This window comes from Crotalus tigris, unplaced genomic scaffold (genome assembly GCF_016545835.1).
Source record: "Crotalus tigris isolate CLP2741 ecotype Arizona unplaced genomic scaffold, ASM1654583v1 scf7180000017771.5222438, whole genome shotgun sequence".
Taxonomy (NCBI): domain Eukaryota; kingdom Metazoa; phylum Chordata; class Lepidosauria; order Squamata; family Viperidae; genus Crotalus; species Crotalus tigris.
In genome coordinates this window covers 502,583-519,368 of record NW_024096622.1, presented here as the reverse complement: position 1 = coordinate 519,368, position 16,786 = coordinate 502,583, and the positions used below count along the sequence as shown (strand labels likewise).

General features: G+C 35.4%; 2 protein-coding genes across 3 annotated transcripts in view; one reads left to right on the top strand and one right to left on the bottom strand.

Moving 5' to 3' along the window:
* CHRM5 (cholinergic receptor muscarinic 5) overlaps positions 1 to 16,786 on the top strand; it is a 73,866-nt gene that overhangs the window by 20,373 nt on the left and 36,707 nt on the right. The window lies entirely within an intron of this gene.
* The window catches only part of AVEN (apoptosis and caspase activation inhibitor), a 134,654-nt gene that overhangs the window by 87,396 nt on the left and 30,472 nt on the right, over positions 1 to 16,786 (bottom strand). For both annotated transcript variants that reach the window (XM_039341608.1, XM_039341610.1), the window contains exon 2: positions 10,922 to 11,093. In XM_039341608.1, the coding sequence (XP_039197542.1) occupies positions 10,922 to 11,093 (172 nt within the window). The remainder of the gene's footprint in view (positions 1 to 10,921; positions 11,094 to 16,786) is intronic.

Sequence of the window (16,786 nt, the reverse complement as noted above, 5' to 3'; positions counted from 1 at the left end):
TTTCTGATCTGAATGATGATTTGTGCTGTTATTTAAAAGAAATAAGAATTTCTAAAGGCTCTCAGAAAAAAAGGAGGATACATTTGACTGACTCATTTTCAACCTTTACAAAGAGGTGAATCAGATGACCTTCCTTTGGCACATGCTTTCAACATTTTAGTTCATGAAAAATCTGATTATTTGTAGCACTTTCAGATTAGGGATTTGATAAGTGTCTACTATATGTGGATGCAATTCTTCACTAAGAGGATGCCATGTAGTTGACAGAAACAGCATGGATAAAGCTTACTGTGTGTATTTTTCTTGAATTTAGAAGGCATCTGTTTTTTTGGGGGGGGGGGTCTAAAAGTATTATAATAGGGTTTTAAGGCTTCCTGAAACTAAAAGCTTTTCTCCACTTGTAACTTCTAGAACCTTCACAAAATCATTCTGCCAGGTGACATGATATAAAATCCGACCACTGTAATTGTCACTTTGACAGTACCAATGGCTGGATGGCTCTAGGACGTTATAAGTCTCTACTGGGAAAATTAACTAAAGTAGGCATATGATCTAAAGAATAAATATTTAAAATAAAAGCAAATGGCAACAAAAAAATATGAATGATTTATCATAAATACTGCTGCAATTAAATATTTTATGCTTTATTCTGACATGCTGATAACAGTAAATTGGCAGAAAGCTAAGTACAAATAGAACATTAACAACCAGGCTTAAGAAAAAAAACCCATCAGGCTAGTTATAGTAATAAATTCATTCTGAAGGGAAAAGTCAGAATGACACCTAAATAGATATCCTTTAAGCTCCAGAAAGGGCTATGCTTATCTTTCAGACTATTAAACTGAGCCTATTATAGTACATGCTTAAAATTATGAGACACCTCTTTAACAAAACAATGAATCAGTTGGCACTTTTTGGTCTATTCTTATCACCTAAAATGCAGTAACTATGAATAATAGGCATTTTTTTTTCAAAACAATACTTCACATCCATCTAATATATCATGACATTGATCATTCCAGCTATATATCTCCTCTCCTCATGTTCAGACAGTAAAACAAATTCTGGAAGACAAATGATCAAATTAAGAAAGAACAGATTTCTAAGATATAATTTACATTATATCTTACACACACACACACACACTTATACATACACACACACACACATATACACACATATACATACACACACACACACAAAGTATAATGTTAATTATTAAAATTAGTTCCTAGCATTTTCAGCCAATAACGAATGTCATTTAATGCAAGATAGCAGTCTAATCTGCTAAAATAAATAGTAAAGATATACATTCTTTGAAATCACAGGACTTCCAAACTCACAGTTTTAAGTGCCAAAAAAGATAATAATTTTTGACATTTCATGCGTTTAGCACAACAAAATGTATAAAAAAGGAACAGCTTGCTTGATAAAAAAGAAGTATGTAATGTTGGGAACTTTTAGAAAGCAAATGTTGAACAGATGGTTATCCAGCCTACAAATGCCAATTTCTGATTTTTTTTTCTTATAAATTGCTAATATCTTGGTATATATTAAAGGGGCCTGACTGATTTTGTAAAAAAAATAAGTCGTATTTTCTGTTCTCTAGCATTGCAGTGATTTTTTTTCTATCTCTATGCACTCCCAAATTTTTCTCAAGTCAAATGAATTCTGGTTTACCAGGGTTAATACAGTTTAGTCAAGACAATTTGAAACCTAAATTTAGATCAGGTTTTTTTTCAGTTTAAATCTCAGAGAAATATAATAATGAATTTCTCTCAACAACTATAACCGCAATTTAAGCATAACTGAAAAGTTTTGCCAATGAGTCAAATGTCCAAAAGATGCTTGCTTCTTACACAACAGATCTTTCTGCCTCACTTTTATGTATATGTGCATACACACATACTCACTGAGGAATGCTAATTAAAATATTTCACTTGGTTACATGAGGATTCCAATGTATGTTTATTTGGAAACTATCCTGTTGACCCAAGTGAAACATAAACAGAAGATGAAGCATTCAAAGCGGCACACTGAAGAAGGTTTTGGTTGAAGTGAAGCACCCTCCAAAATCATAATCTTAAAGGCTTATTATTTTGATGCAGTGGAATGCTAAATATAATGTAAAATAACTTTTTCCAAAATAGCAATAGCACTTAGACTTATATACCACTTCACAGTACTTTACAGCCCTCTCTAAGTGGTTCACAGAGTCAGCACGTAGCCCCCAACAATCTGGGTCCTCATTTTACCGACCTTGGAAGGATGGAACCTTGAGCTGGTGAGACTTGAACTGCCAAACTGCTGACAGCTGGCAGTCAGCAGAAGTAATCTGCAATACTGCATTCTAACCACTGCGCCACCATATTTTTTTATGTTTTGTGTTTGCTTTTCAAAGGAGAGACAGTTTGGTCCAGTGGTTATTGTTGTGGAGAAAACAGTTCAACAATCTCTCTCAGTCCAACTTATATCAGAGGGTAGTTATTGTTGTGGAGAAAACAGGAAGATGAAAGAATATTAGGTATGTGTTACCACGGAGTTATTTATAAAAATAATGAAAGTGGGATTTTAAAAAATAACTGGAAAAAACCCAAGTTATCATGCTTGCGGGCACATAGCAACTTTACAAAACTGGCCATCTGAACTGAACTTGCTTTGCAGAGGAAGTTACTGTTTCTTTTATTGTAAATTAAATTATTTAAAGAGCTAGTATGATGTAGTGATTAAAGCATCAGGCTAGAAACAAGGACAGCCTGAGTTCTAATCCCACTTTAGGCATAAAACCAGCTGGGTGACCTTGGACTAATCACTTTCCCTCAACCCTAGGAAGGAGGCAATGGAAAACCCCTTCTGAAAAACTTTACCAGGAAAACTGCAGGGATTGTTCTAAGAAGTCTTTGAAAATCAGACACAAGTGAACAGAAAGAAAATTATTTTAAATTATTACCCATTTGGGAGTTCCTGAATTTTTACAATATACCACGCCCAAAGATTTTAACTATCTAGCAATTTACACAATTTCACTAACTAAAAACACTCTCAAAAATATATAAAACTATGTATAATATCAATAAAATTAACAAGAAAATTATCAAAAAGATAAACAAAATCCTACATATACCAATTTTAAACCTTCATTATACAATGTTCCCTTTCTGTGAAACATCTAGGCCTTAACTGTTCTCCTGAAATCCAGGAGGGAAAAAACGGACTATATTCTAAACCAATTATAGTGTGTTGACAAAAATGTCTGTTTCAGGGATCCTGTCTGTTAGCAGGAAGAGTAGATCAAATAAAATGGTTCCTGCCTGAGAATCAGATGAAGTCATTGGCCAGGAAGGCCTTCAGCTCGCTTTTGCCAATGCACAAAGTGCAGTTATTGAGAATAAGAGGCACCAAATATTACTCAAACCATATCACACCTGGATGATGTAATCTGGTCTACTAAATAAATCTATCCTTGAAGATCACCTGGAAAATTCCACCAGTGCAAAATGCAATTGACCATATGAAAACTGGACAGTCTTATTTCTGTCACGTAATGCTTTTGCTATAGGAGCTGCACTGATAATCAGTATGTTCTTGAACATAATTCAGGACTGTGTCTATTAGTTATAAAGTTATGGCTAAAGACCTGGCTATCTGTAAGTCCACCTGTCCCAGACTATTCTGCCTATGCAAGCCAAGCAAATAGAGAATACCTGCTGAAAGTCTGTATCTACCAAGGTACAATATGAGGGAGTTTGTAAATGAGTATTCCCTCTGACAATCTACTGTTTTCTGGCACAACTTGCTGCTGAAGGAAGAGTTCTAGTCCTACAAAAAGATAGAACTATACTTTATTGAGACAGTCTGTAACAGGGGTAGGCAACCTTGGCTTTTTTATGACTTGTGGACTTCAACTCCCAGAATTCCTGAGCCAGGAATTCTGGGAGTTGAAGTCCACAAGTCATAAAAGAGCCAAGGTTGCCTACCCCTGGTCTATAGTAACAAAATATTGCAGGATTGATTGTACTTTTCCTCCCCTCTCTCTTTACACCAACAAAATAGGGAAAAGCCAGCTTGGATCTCTCCATAAAACTATCCCAAGATTTAAGAAATGCTTCTGTCCTTTAGTTTACTTAAATATTTGTGAATATTTGCTTCCTGGCCATTTTCTACAGTCCCTTAGCTTTTACAACAGTGACTTTTCTAGACGGCTTTAGGATTGTTGCTCGTCTCATATATCACCTAGACTAGAGTCTTTGAGATTGGGGGAAGAGGGGTGTCTTCTATATTTTACAAAAAAATCATAGTAACTTGTAATTGTATTTATTTATCATTTTTATATCTCACAGAATATCACTCCAAGACCAGCCATATAAATCTTCATTTGTCCGAAGTCATCTTATCTTTCCTCAAAGATCATCTTGTAGGATAAGAATTTATAAATGCAGAATGTGTAAGAATTTGTAAAAAAAAAAAATCTGAAGCAAAGCTGTCCATCAAAAGTATCAAGAAATTCCCTCAGTGTCTCAGAGAACCATGACATTTTCTGTGGCCAACCTCCTTAACAGACTTTAAACAAAAGACCTCATGGAAATCTAGCTTTTATTTTGTTACACTCTTGATAAAAGATTTGTTCAGAACATACAGCATTGGGCTTACAGAAATTGAAATTCCTTTTGGCACATGAGATATTCTTTCCTTTCCATCCCCACTTTCTTTAATTTGCAGAGTCTGTGATCTTTTTCCTTCTAAAGCAAGAAAAACCATAACACATATTTGCTTCAATTTCTAGAATGGAAATAGACCTGACAAGTAATCACTTAATAAGTATTAACATATCTATTAATCTGGAGAAAAAATTAATATCAGATCTTCATTAAAATAAATAGTAAATGTTGACATTTCATATTCCTGTTAAATTAAAACTTCAGATGTAGATGGGAAAATCACAAGGGGAAACTGTTGTTACATGAAAGGTGCAGCTTGTGATTTCTTAGCAAGTGCTGATCAGGCTTTATTGATGTAGAACTGCTTACTCTTTCATCAACCTGATAAAACCAATGAGTTGGATTATCTATGTGGGAAAGGTCACATAAAAATGAGATAGGCAGGCTATATAAACTGCATGAATAAATCAGTGACCTGAAATATTTAAAGAGGACAGCTCTAAATTTAGGGCACTCTCCTATTCCAAAACTAGATTATACATTGAAGGAAAAGGATATAAGCACCCACAAAACAGATTATAGACATTTGGGCACAGCAAGCATCTTTCCTCTGTAGTAAGAACCACTGAATTGAGTTTTTTTTTAACTTCCTAAATAAATACGCATAGGTTTTTGCCCTGCTGGGGATGAATCGATTTAGCAATTTAGTAAGCTGCAGTGGAAACAGTAGAAGAAGAGCATGAAGCATTTTTTTTTTCTCTTTGTAAAAAAAGAAACAAGTCGATAGAGGCTATTGTGATGGGCTGCAAACACAAGGAAACCTATCCATGCTTACTCTGTAGCACATCCAATTAAGTTCAGAGGCTCGTGCTTCCAGACAATATGTTTAGATTTCTAGTTCAGTTCAGTCAGTATGCTAGTCTTATTGTGTGCTTACTTACTTCCATTCACAGAGGATGAACATCTGCAATAGAGAGTTTCTCCATTTATGGGAAATTTCCCACAAAGTGAAAATCTTGATTTTTCTCTCTTATATATGGGTAATCTACAGTTATATTCACAGTCTAAGACTGGTGGAAACTTAATAATTCAAATCTTAAATAAGAACCTTAAGAATTATTAAGTCAGCATCGAAGAATATAGGCAGTTCCAAGAAGGATGCTTCTTTAAAAAAAAAATAGGGTTTTCAGGTCTGATAACTTCAGCATTTCTGGATATCAAGGAAATCATTTAGGTATCTCTCCAAAAGCTCTAATCACAACTGGTATAACAATGAATTTCTTTTTCATAAGCATTTAACTTTGATCTGCAAGTCCCAGTATTTCATAATTTTTTTCAATTGTTTTTCCTCAATCTTAGTGTCACCCAGAATAGCAACATCACTGAACCAGACTTCTTCTTTTCAATAGCTGGCATGTTCTATCAATATCAGGCATGTTTTAAATAAGATGTCTCTCTGTCTGAATCTTAAAGTCCTGTAAGACCTTAACCTGCTCATTTTCCAAAACTTCTCGGTAGTTTTATTCTAATGAATAATTCTGGCAACTTGGTCATGAAACTCCTTGTAATCAGTCTGTGAAATTTTGCTCTAGCAAAAAAGGGTGAATTGTGTCATTCTTTTTGTTACAAACAGGGCTTTTTTTTGTCATAGAATGCCCAGAACGGAGTTCCGGCACCTTTTTTGGATGGAACATTGTAGGGTAGGCAAGGTGGGTTGTATGATGTGTGTGAGTTCTGGCAACTTTTTTTTTTTTTTTTTACAAAAAAAGCACTGGTTACAAAAGTAACATTTGCTGTTGTTTGTTACATGTTGAATTTTGCACCTTCATGCAATTAGTTTGCAAAGCTTATTCCTCAGCCGCTAAAATCAAGCCTTTTGTTTCTTTATTTAAATCTCCCGATTTTAAACCAACTCCGTACGGGTTTTTTAAATCAGTTTTTTCTTCTATATCCTTCAAGTATTGACACTATCCTTCGTTCACAAAAAATGTGAAGTCACAGTTGCCAGTTCCTTAGCTGGTGTTGACCTTCAGATGCATTGAGTTCTTCCCAGGAATCTAGAATGTTGTAATATATCAGTGTAGTGCATGTGCAGAACCAAATTGTGTGACCTTTTGTAATTGACAGAAATAAATTTTGTCAATGTGCAGATTTTCTAAGTGTCATCCAAGGCTTATTAGTATGGCACACAGTGTGCCAATAACCCTTGGGATCACCACTGCCGGTTTAAGCCATAATCATTCTATTCTTTATTTTTCATTCTATTATTCCCTGGTATTGTCACATCAATTATCAATTATTTTCTTCTTTTCAACCAGCTAAATCTGGTGTGTTATGTGCCAAGATTTTGATTAGTTTGTATTCAGAAATCCCACAATATTTTAATTTGCTCATTTTCAATTATTTTTTCAACTATATCTTTCCACCAATTTTTCATTACTGGATTATGATATTTTTCCAGATATTCCAGTGAATCATTCTGGCAATTGTGCTATATTATTGTTTAAAATCAGTTTGTGTGATCTTTTGGCATGTGATAAGTATATAATCTACTGTTTCTTCAGCTTCCTTGTACAATCTGCACTTTGAATCAGTTGATGATTTTTTAAATTCTGGCCTTGATTGCATTAGTTTGAATAGCTAACTAGTTCTTGAGCAGCCAAAATCAAGCCCTCTGTTTCTTTTTTTTAATGTTTCATTTGTAACAATTGCCATGTTTTATCTACTTTCCCTTGATCTTTTGTAGGAAATGATGTAATGCTTTTCCTTGTCGGCATTCTGTTCACATTCTAATTATATTATTTCAATATTCATATTGTGTTTCCTGCATGTTGCATTTTAAGTTACATTTTTAGTTTGCATCAGTGCTTGTTCCTGGCTCTTTCATATTATCAGCCAATGCATGTTTTCTTTGATAGCTTGCTCAACTTGAAATAAACTTTGCCTCCATTTCTCCAGGGCAGGTGTAATCTATCAATATCTCCAAGGGAGTGCAATACATAGTGAATTTTATTATCCTATCCTTTTTATATACAACTCAAAGTGCTGAGTATACCTAATATCCTGCTTTCTACTTTCCCCACAGCAACTTTGTTAGGTGGGTTGGGCTAAGAGTTATTGACCCAAAATCAACAGCTAGTTTTCATGGCTAAGGGAGGCCTAGAACTCAGTATCCTGGGTTCTTGACCAGCATCTTTACCGCTATACCAAATTGCTCTGTACAGAGAACCTCCATGGATACCTCCATGAAGCTCTCCCACTGCAGACATTCACCTACCTATCAAATGTGGAAAAAAATCAAAGAGGTCAGTTCTATCATGCTCATCCCCCTCCTCCTTGAAATAATGGAGCAGAAGTCCATTTCAACCTCATTTTTCCTTTATTACTATATTTTGAACTAACATATGATAACTGAACCCTACGTAGAAGGGGTGTAGGTTACTAAAGCAAGGTATATAGATTTCCATCACTTCTTTAAATATTCTTTATATTTTATTATCATAGCAGAAAACCATGAAAGAAAAAGCAAGATTATAATCCTCCTAATTATTTCACTTCTGATCTCTTACTATAACTATCCCCTTGCTTTCACCCATAACACACAATAAATGTGCATTGTTTTCTTTTGAATTAATCTATCATCTTCCTTAACTCCCCTTGTCCACATCTTCCTTGACTCCCCTAGCAAAATTTCAGTTTCACTATTATTCTGGCCCAAAGCAAAAGGATATGTGAGGAGAATTTATTTTGCAAATCCAAAATGTATAAGCCAAATCCATATGATATCATTAAAAATTATTAGAGAAGAATTTGTAGAAACATAACGGGACCTAGAGAAGCAGAGTAAAGACGTCAAAGAAAACACATCAGGGAATTTACTTAATACCTATTTTCTTTAGTGGCAGGAAACCACAATTACAGAAATATGCCATACCAAAACAATGGGATCAGTTTTTTAAAGTACTATACTACCACAACACCGGGAGGAAAGATCAAAAATTACTTCCATCAAGGAGTCTCTCTGTGAACCAAGCATTCATGAAGAGCTTTAAAATATATATATATAAAAGCAGAGACATTCTCATAACCTAGAAACATACTTTCTATCCAGATAGAAGGCTGAAACGGCTTAATCTTACAGCAAGTATCTGATTAAAAACTACTATAAAAAGTCACTGTCTCTCTCTTATAGTTAAGAGCATACTCAGAAGTGTTATATTGCTGGTTCAATCCACTTTGCACTGCACTGAAATATTGTTCCAAGTTCCTTAAACAGTCATGATCAATACAACTAAAAGAGGGGCAGAGAACTCATATTTTCTTCTCTTGTTTCAACTAAGCTTCTAGATCACTTGAAAACGAACCTCTTCACTGAACTCTCTATTGCAGCACTTATGCATTTTTGCCCAAGCTACTCTATCTATCTAGTACAGAATACTCTCTGTGGAATTAGTGGCAAGGTTAAGGCCACACTGTTGATGATAATAGGAATAAAGAATGGTGCCAATACAAATAGCATACCAAATATCTCAAATAAATCTCCCTTCCCAAATCTAAAGTAAAAATGGGAGTTGCCTGCTTTGTCTGTTTCTCTTGAATAGTCAATGAAATTGGTTGCTGTCTAATTTAGACCATACTCTGCACAAACATCCTGAGTATTTATATGGCTTTTAAAAAAATAAATAAATAGTGGTCTTGTCCCTAAGTGCTACAGGTCATCCTCACTTAGTGATTGTCTCAGACAGTAATCATTCACAGTTACAATGATGATGAAAAAGTAACTTTGCAATCGATGCCCACATTTACGACTCTCACAGCATGTCGTTCGGTCATATATTCACCATTACAGTTAGTGAATATATGTGCTGTCCTGTGTAAAACTGTAAGCACCATCACAATCATGTGATTTTTTTCACTTGGCAACCACTTCATTTAACTAGCATGTTGCTGGTCACAACTGCAGTTACAAAACAAGTATATTTGCTTACTGTTATGTGTGATTTTGCTTTAACAATTAAGAGAAGAATAAGCAGTGTTTAATAACAGATCAGAAGCAGTAATTATAGGACCTGTATTTCCTCTTCTAAAAATGCTGTTTATATTATGCCAACATAAATGAGCCAAAGGACCATCAGCCTTTCAAGGAAAAAAAAACAGGGAAAAAAAGCAAAAAACATGAACACTAACATTACCTTTATTGCTGGATCACAGTAACAAAACCTTGCAAGTCTGAGAGCATTTCTCCCCTCCCTTGACTTTACTTTCTGGGAGAGTACCTTTTGAGATCCTTTCTCCACCCCTATCCTTCTATGGTCTGTCTCTTGACTGATCACTGCCTGGCTGCGGCTCTTCCACTTGTCTCCTAAGATTACTCTTACAGACTAGATCTAAAGCCATTTCTTGGGTTCTTAACCTTTTTCCAAAAAAGATCAGCACTAAACTTCTAAATTTGTAATGGGCTTTTAACTAACAAGTTAACAAACACCAAGAGAGGAATATTCCAAATGTCATTGTTGTAAGACAGACCTGTCAAACACAAGGCCCGGGGGCCGAATGTGGCCCACAAAGTGGTTTCATGTGGCCCATGAAGCCATCCTGGAAAGAGTGAGGGAATGGCCCCCACTGCCTTGGCCCTGGCCCAGGTTGGGAGGGAGCCAATGTACAATTTTGTGGTGGCCATCTATGCTGAAACGCATTCAGTCTTAGCTCCACAAGGCCGTCTGGAAACAGCGAGGAACCAGTCCCTGCCGTGTCGGCCCTACCCCCTGGGTGCATGGTGGGGAGGTGTCACCCTTTGTGAGGAATGAAAAAATGCACCATCGCCTGGAGGTGGTCAGCAAATGGCCCTCGCCTACTTCACATATCCGGCTTGATAGGCTCCAGGGGAGGGGTTTCAGCAGGCAGTGAGGCTCCTTCAGTGGACCATGCCTTGCCACTTGCCCCAGTCCCACCCCCTTCTGCCAGAGACCCTCAGATCTGTCCCATTCCTGCCCAGGCCTCCACAGGCACCCTTGATGTGAACGATGTAGAGCTGGCCATGCCCACCCAATAGGCCACACCCACTCCATCCACAGCCACCCAGTAGGCCACACCCACCCAGCCCCTCCCAAGGGCAACCGCAATGCTGATGCGGCCTTCAATGAAATTGAGTTTGACACCCGTTATAAGACAAATATGCATTATTATAAAACAAGTATTATAAGATAAATTGCAGACAAGTAGTCAATAGAAATTGACTACTGCTTGTGATTCTCCTTTCTTACCTGCTGAGCTAAGCAGTACACTAAAGTCTGTCCCACGCTGAGATTCACCACTGCCATTTTGTGTTTCTTTCTCACGTTCTTCATAACGGTGCCAGTTGGAAATTAGCTTTCTTCTTGAATAACTTCCCCTATCTTCTTTGCCCATTTCTGGTAAGTCAAGTTCAGCAGTAGCCTTCAAGATATATCAGCAAAAATGATTAAATAACTGTGATTAGCTTTTGTTTTTATTCCAGTTTCCAAGAAAAATTAAATAGTAGTCTTGTCAATTTTCCAACAATATTTTATGTAGTAAACATATCTTGATTATCAACTCTGCTGCATCAAACTTGGCACTTGGACGAATATTTTGGCTAGGATGCAACGCACGATGGCAAAAACATTTAGTTTCTGTTTCTATTTTGTTCTGTTTTTATTTTTATTTTTCAGAATTGGATGGTTATTATTGTTAATACTTTAATTTAAAATTAATAATTTTAATATTTTAGCATATTAATATTTCTATTATAGAAAGAGTATTCTGAAGATAGAATTTATCTTACCTTCCTAAAATTTAATATTTACATTATCAGATTTCTATTCCACTACAAAGGATTACAATCAGAACAAACAAGAATAATATTGCAGTTTTTCCTGAAACTCCTTTCTGGTTCTTCCACCTACTGGAAAATAATATGCAACCATCACCACACTGTGGATTCCTACTTTGCTACATACATATTAACAACCTAAATAGCCCAAATGTATTTTCTGACATATTGTATATCTATGCTCCTTTATCCATAATTAAAACCAACATCTTTATCACTCCACAAAGTGAGAAGTTCATTCAGATGTATTATATCCTTACCTTTTCTCCTAATATAACAAATACAGAAACACTTATTTTTCTGTTTCTTTCACATAATTCATTAGTTCAAGTTCATTATCATGTACTCCTCTTCCATATGCCATGGTTGTAATCAGCTATTATCCTATGTCACCTATAATGACTTGGTTTATCAAGGCTTTCATGTAACTTTTTTTTTTTTAGAACAGCACAGACTGGGTTCATGAAGCATTTCCTGCTATTATTAGACTGTTTTGCCTAGTATGATACAACCACAACCAAGACCTATTTAATGCCAAACACAGTCAAGCTATTCTATGCAAGCTGGGATAACTAAAAATTATCTTGAAGCCAACATACTATTGCCTATACCGTATATTGCCAAGTATGAGAGACATGCATTATACTGATATACATTCAGCATGCTAGAGGTCTTCCTGATGGGATATATATACACTACAGAGTTTTTAAATGCATGAAAAGGTTTTCCAACTCTATTAGTAGTCCAAGTAACTACAGAAAGTGTACCAGCTTTATCCTGTATTAAGTCATTTAATTACAAATATTTATTCATACTTTACTGAACAGAATCCTTTATTTGACATAGTGTAAAATTATTTTAAAACTAATGAGGAAAAGAAGACAGAATTAAACACTGGCAGAACTGAGCTTTTTAGATGAGCGGACATAAAATTGAAATATGCTACATATGCAACTATCACAGACTTTTGAAATTTGCCACCTAGATGGGTACAATAGTCATGTGCTCCAAGTGAGTAGGAGGAAAACAAATTACAAGGCTGGCTGAGGAGAGACAAGTTGTATGCAAGGATGCCTGGGGAATACTTGCTCTAGATTAAAAACCATTTATTTACAAATACATGCACAGGAAGAGAGATGGGAGAATAAGGTCAAAAAAATTGCCAATTACTGGAGAAAGGATACATCTTTTTTATACAAATGTTGCCACAGCCACAATTCAGATATTCGCTCTTATGTCTCTTTATGTTCTCTGAACAGTCAGTCCTCTACATAGTTGCTGAAGGAAAAGCTTTGCCCCAAATGAATGGAATGCGCATTCCACTGAAATATTTTGCTTTCAAAATAATTTTTTCTCAATAATAAACAAAGCAAAATAATTCAAAAACATATACAATAAGTAGCTAGCCATCGAGTCCTGTTTAAAGCAAATTAGCTCCTATACCATAAATCGGTATTTCTCAACTTTAGCTACTTTAAGAAGTGTGGACTGCAACTCCCAGAATTCCCCAGCCAGCATTCTGGTTGAGGAATTCTGTGAGTCCACATCTCTTAAGGTTTCCAAGGTTGAGAAACATTGCTATAAAAAAATAACTTCAACGGCATGTTTTTTTTTCAGTAATAAATAACTTCTAACTAATTTGTGGCATTTTCTATGTGTTTTATTATCTTGTACCTCTTTCCAAAGAAGCAGTTTCATTGAATTAAATAAACATGTGAAGGATAGCAAGATTAATGATAATAATTGGAAAGAAATCCAAGGATTATGTTTCAATCATTTTTTAAATTATTTATTGGAATTTCAAAATCCATTGTAACAAACCATTTACCATGCAATTTGTTCTTAAATTACATCAGAGAAGATTGCCACTTCCAGCACTCTTTTGAATGAACATTCCAGGGTTGTCCTAGCAACCAGATGGTTCTACCCACAATTCCATCTTCACAAGAAGATTAAATCAAAACAAGGCTTTCTACATTAAAGAATAGCAGAAAGCATCTTTATTAATAAAAAGCAAGTATTCTCCCAATCCATTTTTCTTCATTTCCAAATGAAACAAACAATTATAAGCTCATGTAATTGTTAACATAATGGTGAAAATTAATTCCACAGATTCATTATTAAACTCTTCTGTGACTAACTATACCAAATAACAAGTGCTTACAATCTTAATATTCAGTACGTATTTCAGAAACAGATTGGAAAATATTGTGTTCATACTTCAATAAATTAAAATTTCAATTTTATTTTCAATATATTAATGCTCAGAATAAAATCTTCTGTCACTAGTGTAGCAGTTATCAAAGGCAAAAAAACTAAAGTATCATGTGTTCCAACTGTTCTTGCTTGCCTGCTGTTTTCATTGTTAGCTCTTTCCACTTTAAATAAACATGCTTTAAAAAATCATGACAACTGAACCCACCTACTAATTACAGATTGGGTACTTTCTCATTTTCACAAAATATTTATATAAGGTCAACTATAAACATGTAACAAAACACTTTTCTTAGCAGCCTGAGGATAACATCCAAATGAATTCCAAGTGTAGCTTTGCATACATCACACAAATATTTAGTTTCTTTTGGATGAGAGAACACTGGAGATTTATGATATCTATGCAATGTTTGTAGTATTTCTGTCTAAGCAGAATTTATCCAAAACTTATTCAAGTAAGAAAAGAGATCTGCAGCAGGCAGCAAGTATAAAGGACTACATTCTGTTTTTCCTAACTCTAGCTAAACCCCTAAATTCTTGTCAAAATTCAAATTACTAAATTCCTTTTCTCACACATCTGTCATGCAGAGCACTAATTTCATGCTACTTTACAAAAATCACCTAATATGTTCCTGTAATATGTTCCTGTAAATAAACACAATGCACATTCACTAAATGTCATTATCAGTATTTGTCATGTTTCCAACAACATGCCAAGTAATGCTTCAGTAAAAATCAATGTGATACATACATTCCAAAACCAAGACAACCAAATTTAGAGCCTAATCCCTATTTTTAAATTTGCTTAAACTGCCATACTGAGGACTGGTTTTAAAGATAATGTAATAGATTAAGGTATAGTGCCCTGGCTTGTCTAATATATATTAATATCTTATGTAATATCTTACGCTAAACCAGAAACAAAGTTTATTTCAAACCAATACTTTAAGTCTCAGACATTCATTTCCTTGCAAGATGAGAGCTATTATTGGGGGGGGAGGGAGAAAAGGATGCTAAAATCTTCCATACTTTTTTTGGGAGGGAATACCTTTGGATTAGTCATCACTTTTGGTTTTTGTGGCAAGTTTTTTTTAGAAGTGGTTTGACATTGCCTTCTTCCTAAGGTTGATAAAGAGTAGCTGGCACAGTTGGCTTTATGCCTAAAGCAGAGATTAGAACTCACAATCTATCAGTTTCTAGTCTGGGGCCTTAAACCACCACCTCAGAATGGGTCTCTAAAATTCCCTTTCTTATAACTAATTCTCTAAGAATACCTTTCCTATGGTAACCCCAATTCTGCCCCAATCCTTTCCAAGCCTTTTGACCAATGTTTGTTGCAAAACCAAACTTCCCTTCACTGCTCCAGCAATAAGGAGTATGGGTACTTTACCATAGGACATAAGTGCAAAGTGTAAAAGAAATAGTGGAAGATTTGCCCTATGAAACTTGCAAGACTGATGCCAGCCTTCTCAGGAAGAGACTTTCTCTTTTTCTCTTTTACAGCTTCAGAAGCTAAGGAGATTCCTTTCTGAGGCTCTTTTTCTGCCCATTATGCAGCTGAGGGCTATGTCCTCTCTTTCCCCATCTTTCCCCATCTATCCACCCAGTCTCAAGGTCATTCCTACATACTATTAAACATATAGTATATTCCCTTTCGGTTTGCTAGTATGAAGGTTGCAGGAGCAGGAGATGCTGCTCTGCAAGTGTATTGTTACATCAACAGCTACACACTGTGACAAGAACAAGTTACCCTTTTACAGCTTTCATGTTAGTCATCCCTGGAGTCTGGAGGCAAGCTAAGTATTTTCACCATGAACCTGAATATTTCCACTACAGTCTTAACCCCTATTACAAATGTTAATCAGCACTTACTTCTTCTAAATTATTAATTTAATTTTGCATCAGGATTGTGCAGCCAATCTGACTAATTAACTGGAGGTCAACTGTTTTAAAATCAGCAGTAATATGATTTTGCATAAGGAAATTTTAGTTTTCAGTATTATTTTACAGCCAAAGATCTGTATTTCTTCATCTTTTTCACACTCCATAGACTATCAGACAAAAACTTCAAATCTTTCCACTGGCACTGCAGATATTAAATTCTGGCATTATTTATTTTTCCCCTTTGAAATTACAGTACTTTTTGCAAATATGAGAAACAGCTGTTCCTTTCCTACAGCAATAGGAAGAATTGAAACCCAAACTGTCATATTTGAATCACTAAAGATAAGCATTTTAACATGCTAAAATGAGACTGTGGGGTTCATGATTCAGCAAAACTACTGTTTTAGCGTGTATATGACACCAAGACATGTTAAGTTTTTTCAAGCAGAGCAAGTTATGAGAAGATAGCAACTACAAGTAGTCCTCGGCTTACAACCATTCATTTAGTGACTATTCAATGTTACAACGGCATTGAAATAAGTGATTTATGACTGTTTTCACACTGATGGTCAACCATGATCATCTGATCAAAATTTGAATGCTTGGCAACTGATTCATATTTATGATGGTTGTCATATCCTGGCATTAGGTGATCCCCTTTTGCGACCTTCTGACTAGCAAAGTCAATAGGGAAGCCAGATTCACTTAACAACCATGTTACTAATGTAACAACTTCAATGATTCACTTAAGAACAGGAGCAAGAAAGGACATAAAATGGGGCAAAACTCACTTAGGAACTGTCTTGCTTAGCAACTGAAATTTTGGGCTCAGTTGTGATTGTAAGTCAACCGCTACCAATATGTTTTGTTAAATTGTTAATTAGCAAGTTGTATATAACCAGCCTCTGAGACTCACAGTTAGAAATCTAAAGAATACGGCAAGTCACAAAGGCATCTTTTTCCTTCCTTTTCCTGTAATCCTTATAGAAATGATATATGGATGGTTTTCATTTATTGGCTTTTGTGATCATCTTTATAATTATGTCCAGTTTAATGAATCTGCTGTAGAGGGCTGAATGATAACCAGGTGTGCTAATTAAGAAACCACAGTCAAATCTAAAGATGCTGGTATCAAAATCATTTGGAGAGAAACATGGAGCAAAAACTATTAGAACCTTTC